This window comes from Pan troglodytes, chromosome 11 (assembly GCF_028858775.2).
Source record: "Pan troglodytes isolate AG18354 chromosome 11, NHGRI_mPanTro3-v2.0_pri, whole genome shotgun sequence".
Taxonomy (NCBI): Eukaryota; Metazoa; Chordata; class Mammalia; order Primates; family Hominidae; genus Pan; species Pan troglodytes.
Window position 1 is genome coordinate 59,757,224 of NC_072409.2, and position 24,893 is coordinate 59,782,116.

The window sequence follows — 24,893 nt, forward strand, 5'->3', positions numbered from 1 at the left end:
TAGCCACCAGCCGGTTTATTGTGAGTAAATTTAGCATCATGTGGTTGGTTGCTGAATGTGGCTGTTTGAACAACTTCCTAAGGAGCATCCACTGCCTTGTACCGTATACAAGAGATATACTGAATGGCCGTAGCACACCAGCACACCTCTTAGAGACAAAGTACCCTTGTCTGGTGCCCAGTCTCCATCCTTGGAGAGGTTTATGCACCCCAGTGAACACTTGGTGTTTGGCTGACAGTGCAGGAACCTAGAAAATAGGCTTGTATTTGAGCAGGAGTTCCAGGTGTGTGTATTGTGTACCTGCATATCAGAATGGGCCAAATTTCACATGTTTATTGCTGAGCCACTTCTGGGAGATTTCACAGAGACCCAGCCTTTTTCTGCTCCCATTTGGAAGTGAAGGTCCCCCCATTTCCCACCCTCTGAAACTTCTTCATTGTCAAGCGGAATCTTCTCTGAGCTCAGAAGTAAAATTGACTGGATTTGATTAATGAAATGCATGTTTGCTGCGTTTTCTGGCTTTAGAGATTTACTTCCCGTGGTTTCTTCTCAGAGCTGAACAAATGGCCAGTGTTCAAAATGCCCAGAGAGACAACGCTGGGGACCGGGCAGATTTCTGGAGAATGCGTGGCCAGAGGTCTGGGGTGAAGAAGAACCTGAGGAAAAGTCGGGAAGACCTCACAGCCGTTGTGTCTGTCAGCACCAAGTTCCCGGCTTATGAGAGGGTTTTGCTGCGAGAAGGTGAGGAAGTCACATGGGGCCTGGAAATGAACTGACTGGGCTCTGAGCCTGTTCACCTTTATTTTCAGACTGTATGGTCAAGTTCTAACTTATGTATGTCAGTTATGCCAAAGGCAGTTTATAGAATTGAAATCAAATTCTAACAAGGAGCATGATTTATAAAAAGCTGTTTCAGTTCCTAAATTGAGGCTTATTTCTGCAACTTAAAAAATGTTTTAATACCACTGTTCAAGAGTTTCGGTATATTGGCTGGGCACTGTACCTTATGCCTATAATCGTAGCACTTTGGGAGGCCAAGGTGGGAGGATCACTTGAGCTCAGAAGTTCAAGACTAGCCTGGGCAATATAGTAAGACCTTATCTCTGCAAAAAATAAAAAAAGTTTCCATATATTATCAATGGGAAAGTTTGTGTTTAAAAATGGTGAGGAGCTAGGCAGTGTAGTCCCAGCTACTCAGGAGGCTTGAGGTAGGAGGATCGCTTGAGCCTAGGAGTTTGAGTTTAGTCTGGGCAACATAGTGAGATCTTGTCTCTTAAAAAAAAATCTAGGTTAGCATGGGGTTGAATGAAAAGAAAAAAATTGTTTTAAATGGTGAGGATAGTGAAGGCATATTCTTCAGAACAGAGCCAAGCTGAATTGGGGAGAAACCACAGTTTCTTTCATTTAGTTATGTGATCAAAAGCCCATACAATACTTTTACTGCTTATCATAACAGCTAGGCAAGTGTGTATGCTTTAATGGCCTTTCTTGTCATTTCAGCTGGTTTCAAGAGACCTGTGGTCTTATTCGGCCCCATAGCTGATATAGCAATGGAAAAATTGGCTAATGAGTTACCTGACTGGTTTCAAACTGCTAGTAAGTCTGTCAGTGTTTTTTTTTCCCCCAAATTTTTATTTTGAAAAATTTCTAACAGATAAGAGGAGTTGGAAGAATCATGAACACCCACGTACCCTTCACCTGGAATCACCAGTTGCTGACATTTTGTCACGCACTTTCCCTCACCCACTGCCTGCACCATAGACACACATACACACACACATACACATACTCTTTGAAAAATTTCTGCAGAATCATTTATAACACTTTATCCCTGAATACTTGTGTGAATCTCCTAAGAACAAGGACTTTCTCCCACATAACTGCAATACCATTATCACAGCCAAGAAAGGTAACATTGATGCGGTGTGATTTTGTATATAGTCCATTTTCCACGTTTTCTCAATTGTCCTAGTTATGTGCTTCATAGCTTTTTTTAAAATTCAGAATACAACCAAGGATCATTCATGACATTTGATTTTTATGTCTTTTTGTGATTTTTATGTCTTTCCAGTCCCCTCTTTTTTCTAAATAATTTTGTTACACTGATATTTTGAAGAATCCAAGCTAGTTGTCTCCTAGAATGCTTCCTGTTGGACTGGCCTAACCGTTTCTTCATGATTAGATTTCCACTAAGCAGGTTATGTGGGTCCTTCCCACTGAATCTTGTTAGGAGACACTTAATGTCAGGTGTGCCATCATTGCTGATGCTAGGTGGGAGTATTTGGTTGTCACTGTTTTCTAAACAATTATTTAGCTTCCTGTTTTTGCTTTTGCAGAAACGGAACCAAAAGATGCAGGATCTGAGAAATCCACTGGAGTGGTCCGGTTAAATACCGTGAGGCAAATTATTGAACAGGTGAGAAAATTCATCCACAGACCGTGTTTTCAGAAAGAATTAGATTATGGTTTGCTGCAGTCACTTTTAGGATAGTATCTGTACTTTAATCATTAAATGTTAATAATAAAAAATTGGCCGGGCACAGTGGCTTACACCTGTAATCCCAATACTTTGAGAGGCTGAGGCGGGTGGATCGCCTGAGGTCAGGAGTTCGAGACCAGCCTGGCCAACATGGTGAAACCCTGTCTCTACTAAAAATATAAAAAATTAGCCGGGCACAGTGGCAGGTACCTGTAGTCCCAGCCACTCGGGAGGCTGAGGCAGGAGAATCGCTTGAACTCAGGAGGCAGAGTTTGCAGTGAGCAGAGATTGCACTATTGCACTCCAGCCTGGGCGACAAGAGTGAAACTCCATCTCAAAAAAATATATATATAATGTAAATGCAAACCATTTCACTGTGTGGAAACCAGTCACTGTTGGCAGTGAGCGGAGATTGCACCATTGCACTCCAGCCTGGGCGACAAGAGTGAAACTCCATCTCAAAAAATATATATATAATGTAAACGCAAACCATTTCACTTTGTGGAAACTAGTCACTGTTACTGTTCTCTGGCAGTAACATACTGTTTTTTTTTCCAGAGTTCCCAGCATTATACCAAATAATGTGTTGATTCATTTTATCAAAAGTTCTAACACATTGGTAATATTGAAGTGGGCATTAGGTAGAAGGAAATGTGTTCTGCTTCTTGATTTAAATTTACAAGATAGGCTGGGCACGGTGGCTCATGCCTGTAATCCCAGCACTTTGGGAGGCAGAGGCGGGTGGATCACCTGAAGTCAGGAGTTTGGGACCAGCCTGGCCAACATGGTGAAACCCTGTCTCTACTAAAAATACAAAAATTAGCTGGCCATGGTGGTGGCGGGCACCTGTAATCCCAGCTACTCAGGAGGCTGAGACAGGATAATTGCTTGAACCCGGGAGGCGGAGGTCGCAGTGAGCCAAGTTGGTGCCACTGCACTCCAGCCTGGGCAACAGAGCAAGAATCTATCCCAAATAAGTAAATAAACAAACAAGATATATCTCATACAGCCTTTACTTATTAAAACAAAGTATTTGATGCTATATTACTTTATATATCCATTTCTCTAACTTTTCCCCTTTTGTAACAGGATAAGCATGCACTACTGGACGTGACTCCGAAAGCTGTGGACCTGTTGAATTACACCCAGTGGTTCCCAATTGTGATTTTTTTCAACCCAGACTCCAGACAAGGTGTCAAAACCATGAGACAAAGGTTAAATCCAACGTCCAACAAAAGTTCTCGAAAGTTATTTGATCAAGCCAACAAGCTTAAAAAAACGTGTGCACACCTTTTTACAGGTAAGTGAAATGTAAATGTAGTCCCTTTGCTAAAAAATGAGAAATAAAGAATTGAAGAATAGACGAAATAACTAATTAATCTGAATGGAGAATTTGAAATCGTGTTCATGACTCCTTGAAAAATAGTTAATCCTATAAAATGGGATATTAGGCCAATGGCATTTATATATTGAACTTTGTAATTTTGTCTATTTGAAAATGACCATAAAGATCCATGATGTGGTAATAATTAGCTATTTTGATGAAGTTCATATTTTCCTGTGAGACTATAAGGCTAGTGATTGAGCCAGGCTGAACACCTATGTCTCTCTAGAGATTGTGTCATTGTTCTCTACTCACCATCAATACATGCATTAACTTACAAAGCGAAAGGAACTTGGTTTCATTATTTAAAAATATTCCTGTCCAGCATGGTGGATAACACTTGTAATCCTCCCACTTTGGGAGGCCAAGGCAGGAGGATCACTTGAGCCCAGGGGTTGGAGACCAGCCTGAGCAACATGGTGAGATCCTGCTCTACTAAAAGGCCTAGCATGGTGGTGCATGCCTGTGGCTGAGGTTGGAGGATCGCTTGAGCCAGGAATTCAAAGCTGCAGTGAGCTGTGATGGCACTGCTGCACTCCTGCCTGGTGACTGAGTGAGACCCTGTCTCTTCAAAAAAAAAAAAAAATCTAGAAACTTGGACACTCTGAATATTGGATGATTTAAAGATTTATTATTTCTCTTTGTTAGGTGTGATAATAATATTATGATTTTTTAAAAACAAAGTTCTTTTAGGAATGCATACTAAATAAAATATTTATGGTTGACCTAATATAATGTTGAGAATTTGCCTAAATAGTCTGCAGTGAGGGGAGTAGATGGGATTATAGACAGGACAAGACTGGCCAAGACTTGGTAGTTGTTAGTTGTTGAACTGGTTGATATATACATCGGAGTTCATTAAACTGCTATCTGTACTTTTGTACATATTTAAAGATTTACCTAATAGAATATATTTTTAAGTCCATGAAATGAAGAGCCATTGCTATTACTCATGAAAGTAAAATGGTCTAAGAACATGACATATTTTAGTAACAATATATGCACTGTCTATATAAATGATTAATTCTGTGCATATGAGATTATTAAGAGTTTTAAAGGGTTACATAAATTTTGTGGTCATGCAGGGCATTATTTTGTTGGGGCAACACGAGGAGACTGCAAGGATATGATATCCTTAGGATGAGGATAGCTCATTGAGTTCATTGCCCATCATCATCCACCCATGTCATTTTTAGCGTATCTCTGATACTGGAGAGGAAGGGGTGAATGATTGTGTTCACATTAGATGCTTGTTTTAGTGTAACTTGGTTTTTCTTGTTAAAGAGAGGTGCACTACTTGCCACTGTGGCCAAATGAGAGAGAGTTTAACCAAATGCAGAGGAGGAAGTAGTCCATCATAAACTAGATTTCTGTGAATGTAGTCTTATGTACTCATACTCTTGGTATATTTATGAATATCCTTTCTGTCCTTTTTACTACTAGTATTATAATTATTATGATTATTACTATTATAGCAACAGTAAAGAGTGGTACAGCCTTCCATGTGTGCTGTCTTATTAGGCCATAAGAAAGGCCAGCACTTTTGCATAATCACAATTCTGATGTATGACTGAGCCCAGACTAAACTATAGTGTCCCTAACTGTCCAATATTGTACATATGTTACAGCACAGACATATTCTAATCCCAAAAGGGGTCACATAATGCAGCCCTTCCTTTTGACAGATTAAAAAACTGAAGCCAAAGTGATTATAAATGAAGTTAAAACTATCCCCACTTTATCTTCCCTCCTGCCTTTGTCTGAGTACACTGAATAGCGAGCGTCTTCCCTCAGAGAGTTAAATTTGGGATTCACGTGAGGATGTAGGAAATCGGGAAGGGAATTACAGTGCATTGTAGAGGAAGAACTAGGCTGAAGGCGGCTGGACGAGGAGAGCAGGGCAGAAGAAGGCAGCCAGTGACTGTGGGGCTCTCCCTTGATCTAACCTGAGTCCGCATCATTTGCTCTTGGGAGCACAGGCCACGGTAGCTGGCTGAGTGTGAGTAAGAATCTAGAGGGGTCCATGTGTGTAGAAGGGGTTAGCAACACCTCTGTTAGCTCCATAGATGGATTTCAAGATCCTTGAAGGCAGAGCCTGAACATTTCCCAGCGTTGTGTGCCTGAGGCCAGCATCAGGACTAGCACATGGGCAAGGCATAAATGTTTGTAACTTACATTAGAACTGCCCCTGGCACACCAAGCCATTTCTTGCCTAAACTCATCAGGAAGTTGAAAGTTTTAGAATAACTCAAGTCAGAGATTGGAATGGAAGCACACACTGTAAGCATTGAGTTTCATCTAGAACATTGAAGTGATCTTATCTCACCAGAAATTGCCAATCTCTTATGTAGAATTGTACAGTCTTCAGGATAGATGGTGCAGGGTGTGCAGCAACTTTGACCAGCAAGCTCCAATTTTCTAGCAAGTGGTTGTTTACAGTACTCTTCCAGACTTCAAAGTTTGACTCCCTACAGCTGTGTGGATGACTGCACTAATTGCTTTTATTCCCCATCTCACCCTCGTCCCTCTTAGCTTGACCAGGTTTTGACTTGAGGCTGTGTGCCATGGCCAGAAACACTAGTCTTTACATTTGAGCAGTAGAATCTTCAGGCAGAATTAGTATTTTATAGTTTTTGTTTGTTTTTGAGACATAGTCTCCCTCTGTCGCCCAAGCTAGAGTGCAGTGGCACGATCTCGATTCACTGCAACCTCTGCTTCCTGGGCTCAAGGCACCTTCCCTCCTCAGCCTCCCCAGTAGCTGGGACTACAGGCACACACCACCATGCCTGGCTAATTTTTGTATTTTTTCTGGCAACAGGGTTTAACCATGTTGTCCAAGCTGGTCTCAAACCCCTGGGCTCAAGCAATCTGCCCATGTTGGCCTCCTAAAATGCTGGGATTACAGGCATGAGCCACCGTGCCTGGCCTATTTTGTAGGCTTTTAAAATGATTTTAAGTGTATGGCATTTTTGTGAGTTAGTAGTTGAGAATAATAGAGTGCTTTGATGAACACAGTAATTTGAAGTCAAGCTTTATGTTGCATTAGTCTCTTTAGGCTCAATATCCTTTTGTTTTCCTTTTTGCAAAGTAATAAGAAAGCTCCTCTTCCTCACGAGTATTTAATTATGACAATATGAAAATAGTTCTCCTTACAAGTCTTACAGTACTTCTCAGTTAAACAAGAGAAGCTTTATTCTGAGATTTGCCCAAAGGCAAGTTGACTTGTCATAATAAGTTTAAGTGTTAGGTTTGCCTCCCCTACTACCAATTTTTAAAAATTTTCTATAAAATACAGTTGCATATCACAAATTTTTGTTTTTAAAAAACAAACTTTGAATTACATGTTTTCTTGGAATCTTCAAAGCACTCAGTGCATGGTTCGAAGATCATTTAAGTTGACTTATGGATTTAGAGACCCAAATGGGGCTACCCTTTTATGCTAATTGTAGAATTTTAATTCCTGATTTCTCAAAGGATTATATAGACTAGCTAGTTGACCACAGAAAAGAGAAGGAAGATGCTGGACCCCCTAGCTGGATACCTTTGCTGATGCATGCCCATTTAGAGGGGGTCTAGCGTGCCACTGTTAACCCAGCCACGTGAAAAGCTTTATTGAGTTTTGACTTAGATACCATATAATCCACCCATTGAAAGTATACAGTTCAGCTGGGCATGGTGGCTCACGCCTGTAATCCCAGCACATTGGGAGGCCAAGGTGGGCAGGTCACTTGAGCTCAGGAGTTTGAGACCAGCCTGGGCAACATGATGAAACCCTGTCTCTACTAAAAATAAAAAAATTAGCTGGGCGTGGTGGTGGGTGCCGGTAGTCCCAGCTACTTGGGAGGCTGAGGTAGGAGGATCACTTAAGCCCGGGAGCTGGAGGTTGCAGTGAGCCGAGATTGCACTGCGGCACTCCAGCCTGGGCGACAATGAGACCCTGTCTCAGGAAAAAAAAAAAAAAAAAAAAAGTATGCAATTCAGTGGGTTTTAGTATATTCAGAGTTGTTCAGCTGTCATCACAACCAATCAATCTTAGAACATTTTTATCATCCCCAAAAGATACCCCATACCCATTAGCAGTCATTCCCCATTTCTCCCTTTCCCTAAACCCTCTAGTCTTAGATGTTACCTTTTGCTGTCGCTCTTGTTGCTTCCAAACCTCCTTGGCTGGGGAGGGGGAGGTAGCACTGACGATACATGTCAGGGCTGGGCACACGTGCCCTCAGAACCTCAGTATTCCCAACTAAGGCAGTGGCTGAGTCAGCATCCTTTCAGTATTTCACTTTCTTGAGCTCAAAAGATAGAGTAAGTCTATCCAAGGGGATATAGGCATAGCCCAGAGGTTAGGAGCAACAGATAATTAACTACTATTGCTCTAAGGCAAAGAATCTGAGAAGCGGAATGAGAGAATCCAATAATAAGCTAAAGGTACTTAATTCAGCAGAGTCAAGGGAAGGCAGCTTCATGTCTGTGCACCTGCCTGTTAAAAAGAGGTCAAGTGCACGAGTTGGATGTTACTTTTATATGCAGCTTAGGAAGTTAGCTACTGTGAAGCTCTCAATTTTTATTCATAAACTTGACTGTTAATGTGAATTCAGTAAGAGGTTTTGTGATTTTCTTTATTTTATCAAGGGGCAAGAACATATTTCCTGCATCTCACAAAATGCCGTTTTAACTTTAGGTTTTCTTTATGATGAATGCAGACCATACTTATCTCAGACAGCTGCAACATAAAGCTTTAAAAGACTGCTTAACATTTTGTATATATTTAGTGTAAATCACTCATTTTGTCTCTGGGGTACAAAATCTCACTTCTATTTTTAAGTATCATATTTTAGCTATGAGATGAGCACAGTAATCTTTGCAGAGTACCATAATAGGAATACAGAAGTCCGTGGAATCAAAGTTAATTTTCTTCGGGTTGTCTAATGGATCAGTTTATTTCAGTGCTGTAAATAATTAATAACCAAGGAAATTGTAAGCTCATTCAGGATTTTCTAAGGTCACTGTTAGAACTTCTTAAACAGAAGAAAGCTATGTTACTTGGAGGAAAACCTGAAGCATCATTGCTTACAAAATTTGCTTAATGGTTCTTTTTGGCTTTAGAAGTGATAGTACAATAAGAGGCCATGGCAATGTAGTTTAAAAGAAATCCTAATTTACCTGCAGTCTGATAATTTTAGGGGTACAATTTGTTATTTTGGACTAACTTGCTTGTCTAATTTATCTCCATTAGGTCCATAATACATATTGCTGAAGAAATGACATATGTTGTACTTTGTTGGTATTTTATATCTGTGCTCTAAATTTCTGTTTTTAGATGGGCCATGTAGTGTGGTGGCTGAGGCCATAGGCTCTGAAAGCAGTCTTCTGAGCTTGCATCCAAGCTTCACACTTGCTTGGTGTGTGGCCTTGGGCTAGTTAATTTCACTGCTTTACCTTGGTTTCTCATCTATAAGATGGGCATCATAGCAATACCTACCTTGCAAAGTTTGTGTAGTCATGAAATGAGCTAATCCAGGTAAGGTACTTGGAAAGTAACTGGTTGATGCATAGTAAGTGCTATTATGTAAGATATACTTTGTTCTGAGTAGAAAATGTATATTCTTTGAATACACACTGGTTGGGTTTGTTTAATCTATATGTATATTCTAAAATGTGTAAGTCTATCAAAGTGATATATAGTCAGCTCTCCGTGTCTGTGGTTTCCACATTCATGAATTCAACTAGCCGTGTATAGGAAATATTTGAGGGGTAAAATGGATGGTTACATCTAAACGTGCAGGGTTTTTTTCTTGTCATTATTCCCTAAACAATATAGTATAACAACGATTTGCGTAGCATTTACATTGTATTAGGAATTATAAGTAATCCAGAGATGATTTAAAATATATAAGAGGATGTACATAAGTCATATGCAAATACTGTGTCATTTTGTATCAGATACACGGCATCTGTGGATTTTGGTATCCAAGTTGGGGGTGTCCCGGAACCAATCCTCTACAGATACCAAGGGACAACTTTATGTTTAAGTGTTACTTTTAGTATTTTATTGGAGGTAGCCAATACAGTATATTAGTGTATACTAATTAGTGTATACACCTCAGCCTCACAGAGTGCTGAGATTACAGGCGTGAGCCACCACACCTGGCCGAAAACACATGTTTTTAAAAACATTTTTAAAAGTTAGCCTTTCTGAAAATAAACATTCTAAAAATCTATTTTTAGCTTTATCACATCCACCTATAATGTGAACTCAAACAGCTACATGATTAGTAGTTTTAATTGCATTCATTAAAAGGGTTTTAATATTCAAAGATGTGCAAACATCTTCTTGCGTCTGCCATAGTCTTAAATATCACAGAAATGAGTGTAAATTATGTCAAATAGCATCCTTAATAAACATGCCTCTGGAAATTAATGCAGACCTTTTTGTTTATATTTCTATAGCTACAATCAACCTAAATTCAGCCAATGATAGCTGGTTTGGCAGCTTAAAGGACACTATTCAGCATCAGCAAGGAGAAGCGGTTTGGGTCTCTGAAGGAAAGGTATGTGGCATAGATATGCTGCTATGAGGTGAGAGTCCCTGTTCTGAAACTTTTCTCAAGAGGGCAGTGAATGTAGTCAAGCCATGCCCATTTGAAGTGATGCTCACATGTGTGCTAATCAAGTTTGAAATTTCGTAAATTCTCTGACCAAGTAATAAAAATGAAGGGACTTTTAAAAGAAGAGCAGAATGTGACATGTGCAGCCCTACATTCACTTCCCTTTCACTTTTAACGTAGTAACTAGTGTTATATTCCAAGTACACTAATCAGAGCTTACAAGATCTCATGCTGAGCTCCACAGCTTACTAAGGACATGGGAAACTTAGAGTGCAGATGAGAGGTGAGGTTGAGCAACTTGGAGAATACGGCTAAACATTAATAAAAAGAAAAGCTAATGGAGTTGGAATTACTTAGAAAAAAAGGTTGGTTGAGAATGTGCCCTCGTTCTGGGAGTTTGAATGGGTGATATGAGAACATTAGGGAATTTGTCTAGGCCTCTAGAATTGGATCGCTTCTGCCTCGGGGAGATAGCTCACACACAGCTGTGCTGCAGGGAGGAGAGAGGGAGATTCTATTACCTGTGGCCCCTTTTATTTTAGAAGCTTTTGGTGTTAGTATCCTGTTCACCAGCTGAACTGAGGTAGTTTTGTGAGACTTGACAGTGACTATTTTGTTGCAGAATTGACTAAGTTTTGCTCTTTGAGAACTAGATGTGTAGTCAAAGTATCTGGCATCTATGGAGTGCTTCCAGTTTGGAAGGGGGATGCAAGCTTCCCTGGGGAGGACAGGTTGAACAGGACATAGCTTCTGCCTTTGAGGGTCTGAGAATCTTGTAGAGGCATGGATGTGAGTGTAGCACAAGGCAGTGTGCAATGTGTTGATATTACTAGGAGAGTGGTACCAGGAGAACAGGCTGCAGAGGAGCTGGATTCAGAAGAAAAGCAAGACAGTCTGAGAAAGTGTGGCTTAGCCGCGGTATGGAGGATGGATGGTAGCACAGATAGGCTGCAGGGCCCCTAATTTGAGTTCCTGCACAAAAACGACCATAATGTCAACATTGTACCAAAGCCAAGTGATCTCAGGGAGAAAAATAAAAGATGCCTTCCCTGGCGAGCACATCAAGGTTTCAGTCGCTTGGCTGTGTCCTTGGGAATTTTCTTGAGTCCCCACTCCCAGGAGCCACATCAGACCCCACTGACCCTCCAACACAAATTCCTCTAGATGGAAGGGATGGATGATGACCCCGAAGACCGCATGTCCTACTTAACCGCCTTGGGCGCGGACTATCTGAGTTGCGACAGCCGCCTCATCAGTGACTTTGAAGACACGGACGGCGAAGGAGGCGCCTACACTGACAATGAGCTGGATGAGCCAGCCGAGGAGCCGCTGGTGTCGTCCATCACCCGCTCCTCGGAGCCGGTGCAGCACGAGGAGGTGAGGCGAGGCAGGCCACGGGCAGGAACAGGAGAGCCTGGTGTTTTCCTTGCACTCTCGTGGACAGCTGTGTGTTCAGGGTGCTGTGGAAGGCATTCCTAAGGGTTGGAGCAGATGACTTCCAGGGAGTCTCTCTCTCTGAGTCCACGCTGGCATGGTTGCAGTCTGTGGGAAAGTGGGGCAGGCAGGTGGACTTCAGAAGAGCTTGAGGGGTCAGCACTCCGCACACCCATGCCCTCAGGTGCGATGGATAAACAGAATGGCTTTATGTGCCGTCTGTCCAAATTACCAGCGGAACCTTCCTTCCCATGCAGTATTGTTGTATGTACTTGTAACCTTTGATTAGGTTTCTCTCTGTACTCTTAGATGTCCTTGCTTTTCTTCCCCATCCTGCCTTTAACCTTTCTAATCTTGCCAAAGCTCTTGAGTGTTTCCCCATCAGTTTCCTTCTCTCTTATATTTCAGTTTTTTAATTGAGTTCATGATCAAACCTTAATCTGATCACATCACATGTACTGTGCATCCACTGTGATTAGATAGCTTATGGGATCCTTAAATCACATTGACAGGCACTGTAAAGTCACAGCCAAGTTAGCAATTATTAGTTGCACCTCAGAGAATGTTGGAATAATGATCTTTGAAGATGGGATTGTTCATATATTTGGATAATTATTGCTGTGGATTTCTCTCTAACATTTTAGCTCATTCCAGTAAATGATTTTTTTCTTTATGAAATAGAACTACCAAAAAAAAAAAAAGAAAAAAAAAGTTCAACAACAACAAACTGAAGGGGGAGAAAAATACACCATTACCACAGCAACAAATTAGTTTATGCTAGACAACTTGTAAAGAATAAATTAACTTCCAAATGCCTATAGACATGGATATTAGTGACACGAGATTTTAGACTTTTGGAGGGTTCTTAAAAAATTGTGCTTTAAAGGAAGAGACTCTACATTGGATGCAGCCAGTTTTTAAAAATGTGTCTGAAGCATTTGGTGATGGTTTCTGCCTGTTCAGTAAAGAAGCACCGGCTCAGAACCTCAACTTCTGGACTTACTCAAGTTTGCAGAACTCCTCCAAAGCAGTCGAGTGCTCTGTTCTCTCTGCTTGGATGTTCTTGTTGTGAATGAACCTTTATGTCTTGTAGAGCATAAGGAAACCCAGCCCAGAGCCACGAGCTCAGATGAGGAGGGCTGCTAGCAGCGATCAACTTAGGGACAATAGCCCGCCCCCAGCATTCAAGCCAGAGCCGCCCAAGGTACGTGGCTGGGAAGCCCAGGATGGGAAGGAAGAGGAAGCAGATGCCTCTGAAGCCTCCTGGACGGCCAGGGAGGAGCATGCACACTGAGATGGTGTTTAATTACGGTTCTGACTCACTGTGTTCTCTATTAGAGCCTGTCTTTTGGCCTGTTGGGTGAACTCCCAAATTAGGGAAGGGCAAAAAGGAAGGAAAGGCAATATTAGGAGAGCATATAATTTTAGGACTGTTAGTGTTTATTTAATTTACTCTTCTTGTTAAAAAAAAGATTGTAAAGAAAAAGATTGAAAAATACTGTACTGTATACCCAGAATCACCAATCGCAGAACGTGTTTTTCTTTTGCTGTCCAGCTAAAGTTTTCTGCCCAGTCTGATTTAGATGCACCAGATAATTCTTACTGGTGATGTGCTAAAGAGAATAATCATCACCACTGCTTACAATGCCTCTCATTAAGAGAGCTGCTTATTTGTTTAATAAATCATTATCCAGAGCAGAATCAATATAAAGACACAAGGGCTTATATCAAAAGATTATTTACCTTTAGTCAGAATCAGAGCTGTGACTCTATGTTTTTCCTTATACCAGAATAAAACCTATTTAACTCAATAATTTATTATTTATTATTACTATTTTTTGAGACAGAGTCTCACTCTGTTGCCCAGGCTGGAGTGCAGTGGTGCAATCTCGGCTCACTGCAACCTCCACCTCCTGGGTTCAAGTGATTCTCCTGCCTCAGCCTCCCGAGTAGCTGGGACTTAGAGGTGTGCACCACTATATTCAGCTAATTTTTGTATTTTTAGTAGAGATGGGGTTTCGACATGTTGGCCAGGCTGGTCTCGAACTCCTGGCCTCAGGTGATCCACCCACTTCGGCCTCCCACAGTGCTGGGATTACAGGCGTGAGCCACTGCGCCCAGCCTAACTCAATAATTTAGATGAGAAGAAAGCCATAATTGATTGTGTGAGCCATCAGAAGTAGTAAATGTGATAGGTACTAAGTAATAATAAGTGACCTCATAAAATACATCAGCGAAAATTTGCAAGCCGGGCAAGACTGGAAGTGTGAAGGAAAAGTGGCTGTTAGCGTGAAGCAGTGCTCTCCTCGCTCCCAACCCCAGTCTCATTCCTCAGCTGGACATGGGTCTCACCTGGGCCGGCTCATGTACCCTCAGCGCAGCAGTGACCTCAGAAGCCCACTCTTCGAGTCCCAAAGCCTGAATTGTTCTGAGATCTTCTCCAAGATGCTGATCTCCTCTAGAACAAAATTATTCCAGGTCTGATCTTACCTCCAGCAATCACAGCCCTCCCAGCACTTTCCCTATTCCTTTTTGGCTTCCTGACATTCCTAATAGACTAGTATAGGAAGGGAGGTAGGGCTCAGGAAGCCTGGCCAGTGGCTGTTTGCCCTGCTGTATTACATTCCTTGTCAGAATGGTATTTGTGGACCACCTTTGGAAACTGATCAGGAAATGGAGTGTATTAAAGCACTAATATAGATTTGAAAATAAAAGCCCAGGGTGAAAACGTGTCATTGCTCTCCGCAGGCCAAAACCCAGAACAAAGAAGAATCCTATGACTTCTCCAAATCCTATGAATATAAGTCAAACCCCTCTGCCGTTGCTGGTAATGAAACTCCTGGGGCATCTACCAAAGGTTATCCTCCTCCTGTTGCAGCAAAACCTACCTTTGGGCGGTCTATACTGAAGCCCTCCACTCCCATCCCTCCTCAAGAGGGTGAGGAGGTGGGAGAGAGCAGTGAGGAGCAAGATAATGCTCCCAAATCAGTCCTGGGCAAAGTCAAAATATTTGAGAAGATGGATCACAAGGCCAGGTTACAGAGAATGCAGGAGCTCCAGGAAGCACAGAATGCAAGGGTAATTGTTTTTAAACTACACATCATCAATAAGAGTTTTAAATAAGTTTGATTTCAACATAACAGCGAACAGCCCCTTTTCTGCTGCTGCAGATGTGGCAGGGATGCACTGCACCAAAGGCAGGTGCTGTGTATGTCACTTCAGATTGCCAGCTCCCAGCACGTCCCTTGTTCTTCCAAAGAAGAAAACTTGACAATATAGGGGAAGAAGATTCTGCTCTTTATACACAGAACTTTGTATAGAGTTCTGGAATGAGGAAGTGTGAGGAGGGAATCAGTGCCTCTCGGAAGTTGTTTTAATTAGAATGTGATTTTTTTTTTTCTTAAACGTGTCTTCATTGGCTCCCAGATTTGCCATAGAAACCAAGCAAACTGGGTGCTAAAACAGAAAGGCCCATAGATTGTACTTTTTGAGCTGTTTGAATTTGTATACCATATGCACATAGAACTTTTCAAACAAAGAAGAATTTAACTAAAGGTCTGTGGAGTATATTTGCCCAGTAGATGTGGGAGTTTTCTTTCAGGTCTAGCACAACAGCAGCAGTACATCTGAGCATTTTTCTTTTCTTGTCGTAAAATATACATAACATAAAATTTACCATTTCAACCACTTTTTTCTTTTGTTTTATTTATTTTGTTTTGTTTTGTTTTGTTTTGAGACAGGGTCTCCCTCTGTCACCCAGGCTGGAGTGTAGCAGTGTGATCACAGCTCGCAGCAGCCTCCACCTCTCAGGCTCAGGAGATACTCCCACCTCAGCCTCCTGAATAGCTGTAACCACAGGCACATGCCACTGCACCCAGCTAATTTTTCGTATTTTTTGAAGAGACAAGGTTTTTGTCATGTTGCTAGGCTGGTCTCGAACTCCTGGGCTCAAGCAATGCACCCTCCTCAGCCTCCCAAAGTGCTAGGATTACAATCATGAGTCACTGCACCCAGCCTCAACCATTTTAAAACGTTCGGTTCAGTGGCATTAAGTACCTTCACATTGCTGTTCAGCCATCACCACCATCCATCCCCAAAACTTTTTTATCCTTCCCACGTGAAACTCCGTACCCATAAAATACTAACTCACCACTCTCCTCTCCCCGCAGTCCCTGGCACCCACCCCTTTACTTTCTGTTTTTTGTGAATTGGACAGTGTAGGAACCTCCTATAAGTAGAATCATACACTATTTGTCTTTTTGTGATTGGCTTATTTCCCTTAGCATGATGTCCTCAAGGTTCATCCAGGTTGTAGCATGTGTCAGAGTTTCATTCCTTTTAAATAGTTTTCCTGTCTGACGTGTACCGCACATAACCATGGAAATGAGGAAGCCGCTTCTGTGTTTCCTCTTCTTGAAATGGGATGGGAAAATAAGTAGGATATGGGGAAAGGGTGGGACCAGCAGGAAACCAGCAAGCAGAGTGCCCAGTGGTTCATTCTTTCACTCTTATTCTTTTCTTTTTTAATTACCACAGATCGAAATTGCCCAGAAGCATCCTGATATCTATGCAGTTCCAATCAAAACGCACAAGCCAGACCCTGGCCCGCCCCAGCACACGAGGTAAGGGCTGCCTAGTGGGTACAGGTCTAAGGCGGGGACTTCTCAAGGACTGGGACTTGAAGAAAGAATTTCCTTCACCCAAATTTCAGAGTAACAGGAGGATTTTTTCCCCCACAGATTGACTGTTTGCCTTACTCATTCCATCAAATTTAATTGTAAAGATTACAGAGTCAAAACTTAAGCATAATTTGCTTGTGTGCTAAAACTCTGACAAAGTGTAATCATTGATGTTTCCAGCCAGTACATTTGACACATTGGAGCCTGGTTATGTTACATTGCACATGGTTAGCACATGAGCAGAATTCCTAGGGCTTAGACCTGTTTTGTCTTGTTTGCTGACTCTCAGCCAAACTTCTTAATTCCTTTGCATCATCCAGCAAAGTCAGACCGCTTGTGCTGCCCTGGGGTCTAAAGGGACCGTGACAAGCAAATGAGCAGTCTTGGTAAATGCCACACAAACAGTAGGAATGTTCACAGTGTCTTCCTGTTGAAGTTTTATACTGGATTGCTTCCTGCTTCCGAGAATAGAAAAAAAAAAAAAGTCACATTTTCTTGTGGCCATTCTTTTGTTTTTTTTGGAGACAGAGTGACTGTCGCCCAGGCTGAAGTGCACTGGTGCAATCTCAGCTCACTGCAACTTCCGTCTCTCAGGTTCAAGCGATTCTCGTGCCTCAGCCTCCCGGGTAGCTGGGATTACAGGTGTGTGCCACCACATCCAGCTAGTTTTTGTATTTTTAATAGAGACAGGGTTTCACCATGTTGGCCAGGCTGGTCTCAAACTCCTGACCTCCGCCCGCCTCGGCCTCCCAAAGTGCTAGGATTACAGGTGTGAACCACTGTACCCAGCCTCTTGTGGCCATTCTGACTGGAAGCTGAAGTCTACTTTTCCAGTGATAGAAAACTGGAAACAAATTTCTTCTTTACCAGCTGAGTGGTAACACAGTCAACCAGGTTGCCTCTGGCAACAAAGAGTTCTTGGTTATGATGGACTGAAACTGGCAGAGACCTCGCTGCTGGGTGAGACTAGCCAGGGAGCTTAGGGGTAAGGAGGGCACCCCCTGTCCAACAGGGAGATTCTTAGGTCAGGGAGCACCTGGCTGGCTTCCTCACTCACCGCCGAAGTGGGCACTAGATTTGACCTATTACGAACCTGGAGCAGGACCAGGGATGCCCTGGTTGCTCTGCAGAATGTGCCTCAGAGGTAAGTGATCTGCTTGGGATACCCAGTCACTGTGCTCAGAGCCATGCCTCCCCGGGCAGCTGGAGGACATGGATGTGCTCTGGAATGTCTTTAACACCCTTTTTTTGTTAGTTCCAGACCCCCTGAGCCACAGAAAGCTCCTTCCAGACCTTATCAGGATACCAGAGGAAGTTATGGCAGTGATGCCGAGGAGGAGGAGTACCGCCAGCAGCTGTCAGAACACTCCAAGCGCGGTTACTATGGCCAGTCTGCCCGATACCGGGACACAGAATTATAGATGTCTGAGCACGGACTCTCCCAGGCCCGCCTGCACGGCATCAGACTAGCCACTCCTGCCAGGCCGCCGGGATGGTTCTTCTCCAGTTAGAATGCACCATGGAGACGTGGTGGGACTCCAGCTCGTGTGTCCTCATGGAGAACCCAGGGGACAGCTGGTGCAAATTCAGAACTTGAGGGCTCTGTTTGTGGGACTGGGTTAGAGGAGTCTGTGGCTTTTTGTTCAGAATTAAGCAGAACACTGCAGTCAGATCCTGTTACTTGCTTCAGTGGACCGAAATCTGTATTCTGTTTGCGTACTTGTAATATGTATATTAAGAAGCAATAAATATTTTTCCTCATTAATAGCTGCCTTCAAGGACTGTTTCAGTGTGAGTCAGAATGTGAAAAAGGAATAAAAAATACTGTTGGGCTCAAACTAAATTCAAAGAAGTACTTTATTGCAACTCTTTTAAGTGCCTTGGATGAGAAGTGTCTTAAATTTTCTTCCTTTGAAGCTTTAGGCAGAGCCATAATGGACTAAAACATTTTGACTAAGTTTTTATACCAGCTTAATAGCTGTAGTTTTCCCTGCACTGTGTCATCTTTTCAAGGCATTTATCTTTGTAATATTTTCCATAAATTTGGACTGTCTATATCATAACTATACTTGATAGTTTGGCTATAAGTGCTCAATAGCTTGAAGCCCAAGAACTTGGTATCGAAATTTGTTGTTTGTTTAAAACCAAGTGCTGCACAAAAGCAGATACTTGAGGAAAACACTATTTCCAAAAGCACATGTATTGACAACAGTTTTATAATTTAATAAAAAGGAATACATTGCAGTCCGTAATTTTCTTTGTGGTGGATTTGTATGCTACTTCCTATTTTTAAATGCAACTTTTATTTCAGTTACTAATCATAGAAGTGATTACTAACCTCCTTGTCGAACATTGGAAAATGGAAACGTGAAAAAGAAAATTATACCCATAATCCCATCCCTCAGATAATTTTGGTGTATTTTCTCCAATTACGTATTTGTGGATGTCTGTGTGCATGATACTTGAGGGTGTACTGTGTTTGTAGTTCTATTTCCTATTTTTTCTGTTTATCATTCTATCACTAACATTTCTCAAGTGGTTACAACTGTGCAGCAAGGTAGTTAAAGCGTGGTGTACACATCATCATTAACCACAGAGCAATATATCCCATGGCTGCTTCATAAGTGAACAATTCTGTTGTTGGCTGTTCGGATTATTTCCAGTTGTTTGCCTTTTTTTTTTTTTTTTTTTTAACATGAAATGCACCTCTTTGTATGTAATCCAGTTTTGTATATCATTGATCAGCATTTCAGTATTTTTCTGCAGGCAAGTTCTCAGAAGTAGAATTACTGAGTAAAAGAATAGGAACATTTTTAAGGCCCTTGATGTTTACTGCCAAATGGCTTCCTAGAAAAGTTGCATCAATTTACACCCCCACATCCACTCTTCCTCTTCCTCTTCTTCCTCCTCCTCCTCCTCCTCTTCTTTCTTTTCCTTTCCTTTCCTTTCTTTTCCTCTTTCCTCCTCCCTTCCCCCCTCCCTCCCCCTCCCTCCCCCTCCCTCCCCCTCCCCCCCCTCCCCCCTCCCCCCCTCCCCCTCCCTCCCCCCCCCTCCCCCCTCCCTCCCTTCCTTCCTTCCTTCTTTCCTTCTTTCCTTCCTTCCTCCCTCCCTCCCTTCTCTCTCTTTCTTTCTCTCTTTCCTTTTTTTTTTTTTTTTTTTTTTTTTTTTTGACAGGGTCTTGCTTTGCTGCCCCCAGGCTGGTCCTGGTCTTGAACTCCTTTAGCAATCCTCCCACCTCAGCTTCCCAAAGTGCTGGGATTATAGGCGTGAGCCACCATGCCCAAACACCACTTACATTCTTGAAGTACTAAAATAAATTTAGAATTTAAGCAAGACAGATTAGGAATTTAGGCTTGTATTAATAAAAGAGCAATGAATTTGGAAAAGGAGAAAAGAGTCTTGGTTCCATTAAGGGTCTTTTATGATATGAATTGACACAAAGGAGTTAGGCTTGTGTTTTAGTGGTGGCAGAAATTTGGCTTACTGGTAACTGAGTTATACTATAAAGGTGTCCTTGCTTATGTCTCTTCCAATATGGGTGCTGTCACTTATAAATCATTTAATGTATCTTGAATTTCTGAACACTCCTCAGGGCACTGACTAAAATTTGCATATTCCATAAATAAAAGCCACCTTTTGTGAACAGGAGAAAAATGTACTAGTTAACTATATGATAAGACTGTTTGCTTGTGTTCTTTAAATCCAGGAATGAGCCCTTTGCAAACATAGGTGGGGAGGCGAGGAGGCTTTCAGCAGGAGCTGGGTTGTTGTCTGGTTCCAGCAATTTTGTGATGCGGGCAGTGCCACTGTTCCTCAGAATGTCCAGCAGTGTGCCTGATGGACCCCCAGTACCTTCACCACCCCTTTTTATTCATATCCTCCTTTGTTCTGGGAAAGATTTAAAGCTGCCTACAGTATACGTGGAACATAATGAAAAAAAAAATGATGCTAAGCAAATGAAGAAACAGGGAGAAGAGTATCAGTAGAGGGAAGATAGAGCCATGAGTGAGAGCCGTGTTCATTTTCTGTGCCGTCAGGACTCTGCAGCTCTCCAGAAGCCAGTGTGGCCCCAGCGGCACCTGCATCTATGATAGAATTAGGCCTGTGCTTCTAGCCCAGTGAGATAGATGAGCGATGGGTCTTCCAGAATGATATCAGATGCTACTGATGTCACTAACATCAGTAGTAATTTGACACTAACAAATTTCTTTATATGAAGTAAAGTTGGTTAGGAACAGTCCATTTAAGCAATCGCAGCTGTCTTTTAAGAGAAAGGTTCCCAGTCAATCTTCTCCCTCCTTTTCGAACCTCTTTTCAGTTGGGGTCATTTTGCCAGTTCTAGCTTTCATATACATATGTGAAGAGAAAGAGATTTATTTTAATGAATTGGCATACAGGGTTGTAGGGGATTGGTAAGTCTAAAATCTGAAGGGTAGACCAGCAGGCTGGAGACCCAGGGGAGAGATGCAATCCAATCCTCCTAGCTGGTGTGAGGTCAGTCTTTGTTCTGTTTTAAGGCCTTCAACTGATTGGATGAGGCCGACCTACATTTCAGAGGGCAATCTGCTTTACTCAAAGTCCACCAATTTGAGTGTTAATCTCCCAAATAAAACAACAACAACAACAAAACTTTTACTGAAACAACCATAATAATGTTTGACCAAATATTTGGGCATCATGGCCCGGCCAAGTTGATGCATAAAAATTAACCATCGCAGTCCCTCATCCCGTTTACCATGTAGGCCACCCTACAGCCGTCCTTTTTGTTTAGTGTTAAAGCATGAGTGAACGAATGACCCAGAAAAAGGGAGAATTATTTACATACATATACACGTATGTATAGGTTTTGTACAATATATATACTCTGGATATACATGTATTATAAATTTTGTTTTTGTTTTATTATTTTTTGAGACACAGTTTCACTGACCCAGGCTTAAGTGCAGTGGTACAGTCACAGCTCACTGCAGCTTCGATCTCCTGGATTCAAGCAGTCCTCTCACCTCAGCCTCCCAAGTAGCTGGGACTACAGGTGTGTGCCAGCATGCCCAGCTAATTTTTGTATTTTTTTGTAGAGAAGAGGTTTCACCATGTTGCCCAGATTGGTCTTGAACTCCTGGGCTCAAGCGATCCATCCACTTTGGCCTCCCAAAGTGCTGGAACTACAGACTACAGAACTACAGAGCCACCACACCCGGCCTATATTTTGTTTTAAATAAAGATGAGCAAATTTGATGAATAGAAAAGCATTAAAAATGGGCTGGCGTGGTGGCTTATGCCTGTAATCCCAGCATTTTGGGATGCCGAGGCAGGTGGATCATCTAAGGTTAGGGGTTCAAGACCAGCCTGGCCAACATGGTGAGCCACCGTCTCTACTAAAAATACAGAAAATAAGCTGGGCGTGGTGGCGGGTGCCTGTAATCCCAGCTACTCGAGAGGCTGAAGCAGGAGAATCGCTTGAACTCGAGAGGCAGAGGTTGCAGTGAGCCGAGATGGCTCCATTGTACTCCAGCCTGGACAACAAGAGCAAGACTCTGTCTCAAAAAAAAAAAAAAAAAGAAAAGCCTTAAAAATGAAGAAACAAAAATGAATGAAATTTGAATAACAGAGCTGAAACTCCAATAAAAATAAAAATACTTCATATTTAAAAATAATATTTAGTGAAATAAATGAGACAAAAGGCTGAATGGCAAATAATATGTATATATGTTTGTGTATATATACAGAGACAGATAAAACATATTTCCATCCTGCTTTTTATTTTAAATCTCATTTATATATACATAGATAGAAAATTGGCACATTTTATATTCCCCACACTAGTGACTGCAAAGGCAATTATAGCACTTCGGCATTTATTTTGTGCAATAAGAAGTGGAATGTGGTTTGATTGCTTCTGCACTGTCCTCGGATGCTGTTCCACCTTCGAGAGTCCAGATTGCTCTGTCCTTCTGAGTTTGAGTCTCTCTAGGAAGGATAACTGGGGAAGAAGATCCTGACTGAAAGTATCCTGGGGCCAGGTGCGGTGGCTCATGCCTGTAATCCCACCACTTTGAGAGGCTGAGGCAGGTGGATCACTTGAGGCCAAGAGTTCGAGACCAGCCTGGCCAACACGGTGAAACCCTGTCTCTAAGTAAAATACAAAAATTAGCAGGGCATGGTGGCAAGTACCTGTAATCCCAGCTACTCAGGAGGCTGAGGCAGGAGAATCGCTTGAACGCAGGAGGCAGAGGCTGCAGTAAGCTAGGATCACACCACTGCACTCCACCCTGGGCAACAGAGCGAGACTCCGTCTCAAAAAAAAAAAACCAAAAAGAGGCTGGGCACGGTGACTCACGCCTGCAGTCCCAGCACTTTGGAGGCCAAGGGGAGTGAATCACCTGAGGTCAGGAGTTCAAGACCAGCCTGGCCAACATGGCGAAACCCCATCTCTACTAAAAATACAAAAATTAGCCAGGTGTAATGGTGCTTGCTTGTAATCCCAGCTACTCAGGAGACTGAGGCTGGAGAATCGCTTGAACCTGGGAGGTGGAGGTTGCAGTGAGCCGAGATCACACCATTGCACTCCAGTCTGGGTGAGAAAAGCAAAACTCCATCTCGAAAAACAAAAATAAAAACAGAAAGAAAGTATCCCGAGAGACATGGGTTGAGCTTTGAAAATGCAGCTGTCCCTTGGTGTCTGTGGAGGATGTTTCCTATGACCTCCCATGGATACCGAAATCCAGCGATGCCCAGGTCTTTGATATAATGGTGTGGTAGGCCGAGTACAATGGCTCATGCATGTAATCCCAGCATTTTGGGAGGCTGAGGGGGAAGGATCACTTGAGGCCAGTTCACCTGGGCAACATAGTGAGACACCACCTCTAAAATAAAAAATAAATTAGCTCAGCATGGTGTCGCGTGCCTGTGGTCCCAGCTACTGTGGAGACTAAGGTGGAAAGATGGCTTCAGTTCAAGAGTGTGAGGCTGCAGTGAGCTATGATCACACCGCTGCACTCCAGCCTGGGTGGCAGAACGAGATGCTGTCTCAAAAAAAATAAATAAAATAAAATGATGTGGTATTTGCATATAACCTACATACATCCTCCTGTATACTTTAAATCATCTCCAGATTACTTATAGTAGCCAATACAGTATAAATACTGGGTAAATCATTGTTATCTTGTATTGTTTTTCTATTTGTATTTTTTATTGTTTTTCTTTCCCCCCAGGGAATATTTTTGGTCTGAGGTTGGTTGAATCCGAGGATGCAGAACCTGCAGGTATAGAGGGCCCAGTGTCCAGGAGACCCACCTCTGAGGTTCAGGGGAGAGAGGAATGGAGAGAACCTGGACCTGGAAGAAAGGAGGGGAGGGCTGGAGCAGGGCAGGAGCTTCCCCTCCCTCCTCCCCATCCTTCCCTAATCTCCCACCACATGCTCTTTCTTTTCTGCTTTAATTCCCTGCCCTCTGCCCCCCTTCCATTCTCACACATTTCCATTAGGAAGCACAGAGGGGCCCACCATAGGGTCTGTGGGAAATGGAAATGGTGACTCCACACAGGAAACACGGCTCCACCTCATGAGAAGCCTGGGAAACGGGCATGACAGCAAGACAGTTTGGAAGGGTATTAAAAAGGGAACCGCTAGATCCTGAATGCTGTCCAAATAAATGCACCTTTGAGTCCCAGTGAAACATATGATTCTCTGGGCAAATCTAATATGTAAATTATTCACACCAGATATTTTAAAATATTAAAATGATGTTATACATCTATAAATACACTGGCATTTTATTACTCAAAATAATATGGTGAGTCAGAATATAAAAATCACAGATGAAGTCCCTATCCCAAATCAGATGTTAGTTCCTCCCCAAAGCTGGTTCTCTTATTATCCCCATCCTTCTGAGGCAGCCACAAAAATTATGAACTCAGATTCTGAAATCAAAGTGACTTTCATTCAAACTCCAGCTCTGTCAGGTACAAGCTGTAAAACCTTGGGCAACTTACTTAAATGTTTTAAGCCTCAGTTTTCTCATTTATAGAATAGGAATGGAAAACTATAACTAACATGATGCCCTAAGTTTTTTGTGGCATGTTAATCAGATCGCGTATATAAAATGTTTGCAATAGTGGCTGGCACAAAGTAAGTGCTCAATAAAAGCAGCTAGTATTATTATCACTGTCAATGGTTTTGCCATATCAATTTAGAAACCTGAGTGGTGTCTTTGATTTTCTTACTCTTCCTCCAAGTGATGACCTACTTTATTATACTTAATAACTATTTTTAACTTGTCCCTCTGTCCCTTTTCCCACAGCCACTACCCTAG

The 24,893-nt window shown here is 42.3% G+C and overlaps 1 protein-coding gene across 16 annotated transcripts in view; it reads left to right on the forward strand.

The window, feature by feature from the left end:
* Positions 1-18,836, forward strand: part of TJP2 (tight junction protein 2) — a 133,211-nt gene extending 114,375 nt beyond the window's left edge. For 7 of the 16 annotated variants that reach the window (XM_009456699.5, XM_054658162.1, XM_520061.7 and 4 more), the window contains 10 exons: positions 554-741; positions 1,501-1,596; positions 2,337-2,416; positions 3,569-3,779; positions 10,314-10,414; positions 11,636-11,848; positions 12,999-13,109; positions 14,654-14,983; positions 16,442-16,527; positions 17,840-18,836. In XM_009456699.5, the coding sequence (XP_009454974.3) occupies positions 554-741; positions 1,501-1,596; positions 2,337-2,416; positions 3,569-3,779; positions 10,314-10,414; positions 11,636-11,848; positions 12,999-13,109; positions 14,654-14,983; positions 16,442-16,527; positions 17,840-18,005 (1,582 nt within the window). In that variant the 3' untranslated portion in view covers positions 18,006-18,836. The remainder of the gene's footprint in view (positions 1-553; positions 742-1,500; positions 1,597-2,336; positions 2,417-3,568; positions 3,780-10,313; positions 10,415-11,635; positions 11,849-12,998; positions 13,110-14,653; positions 14,984-16,441; positions 16,528-17,839) is intronic. The other 9 variants (XM_063788536.1, XM_063788535.1, XM_003312128.5 and 6 more) reach the window with 2 other exon arrangements.
* The last annotated feature ends 6,057 nt before the right edge of the window (positions 18,837-24,893 follow it).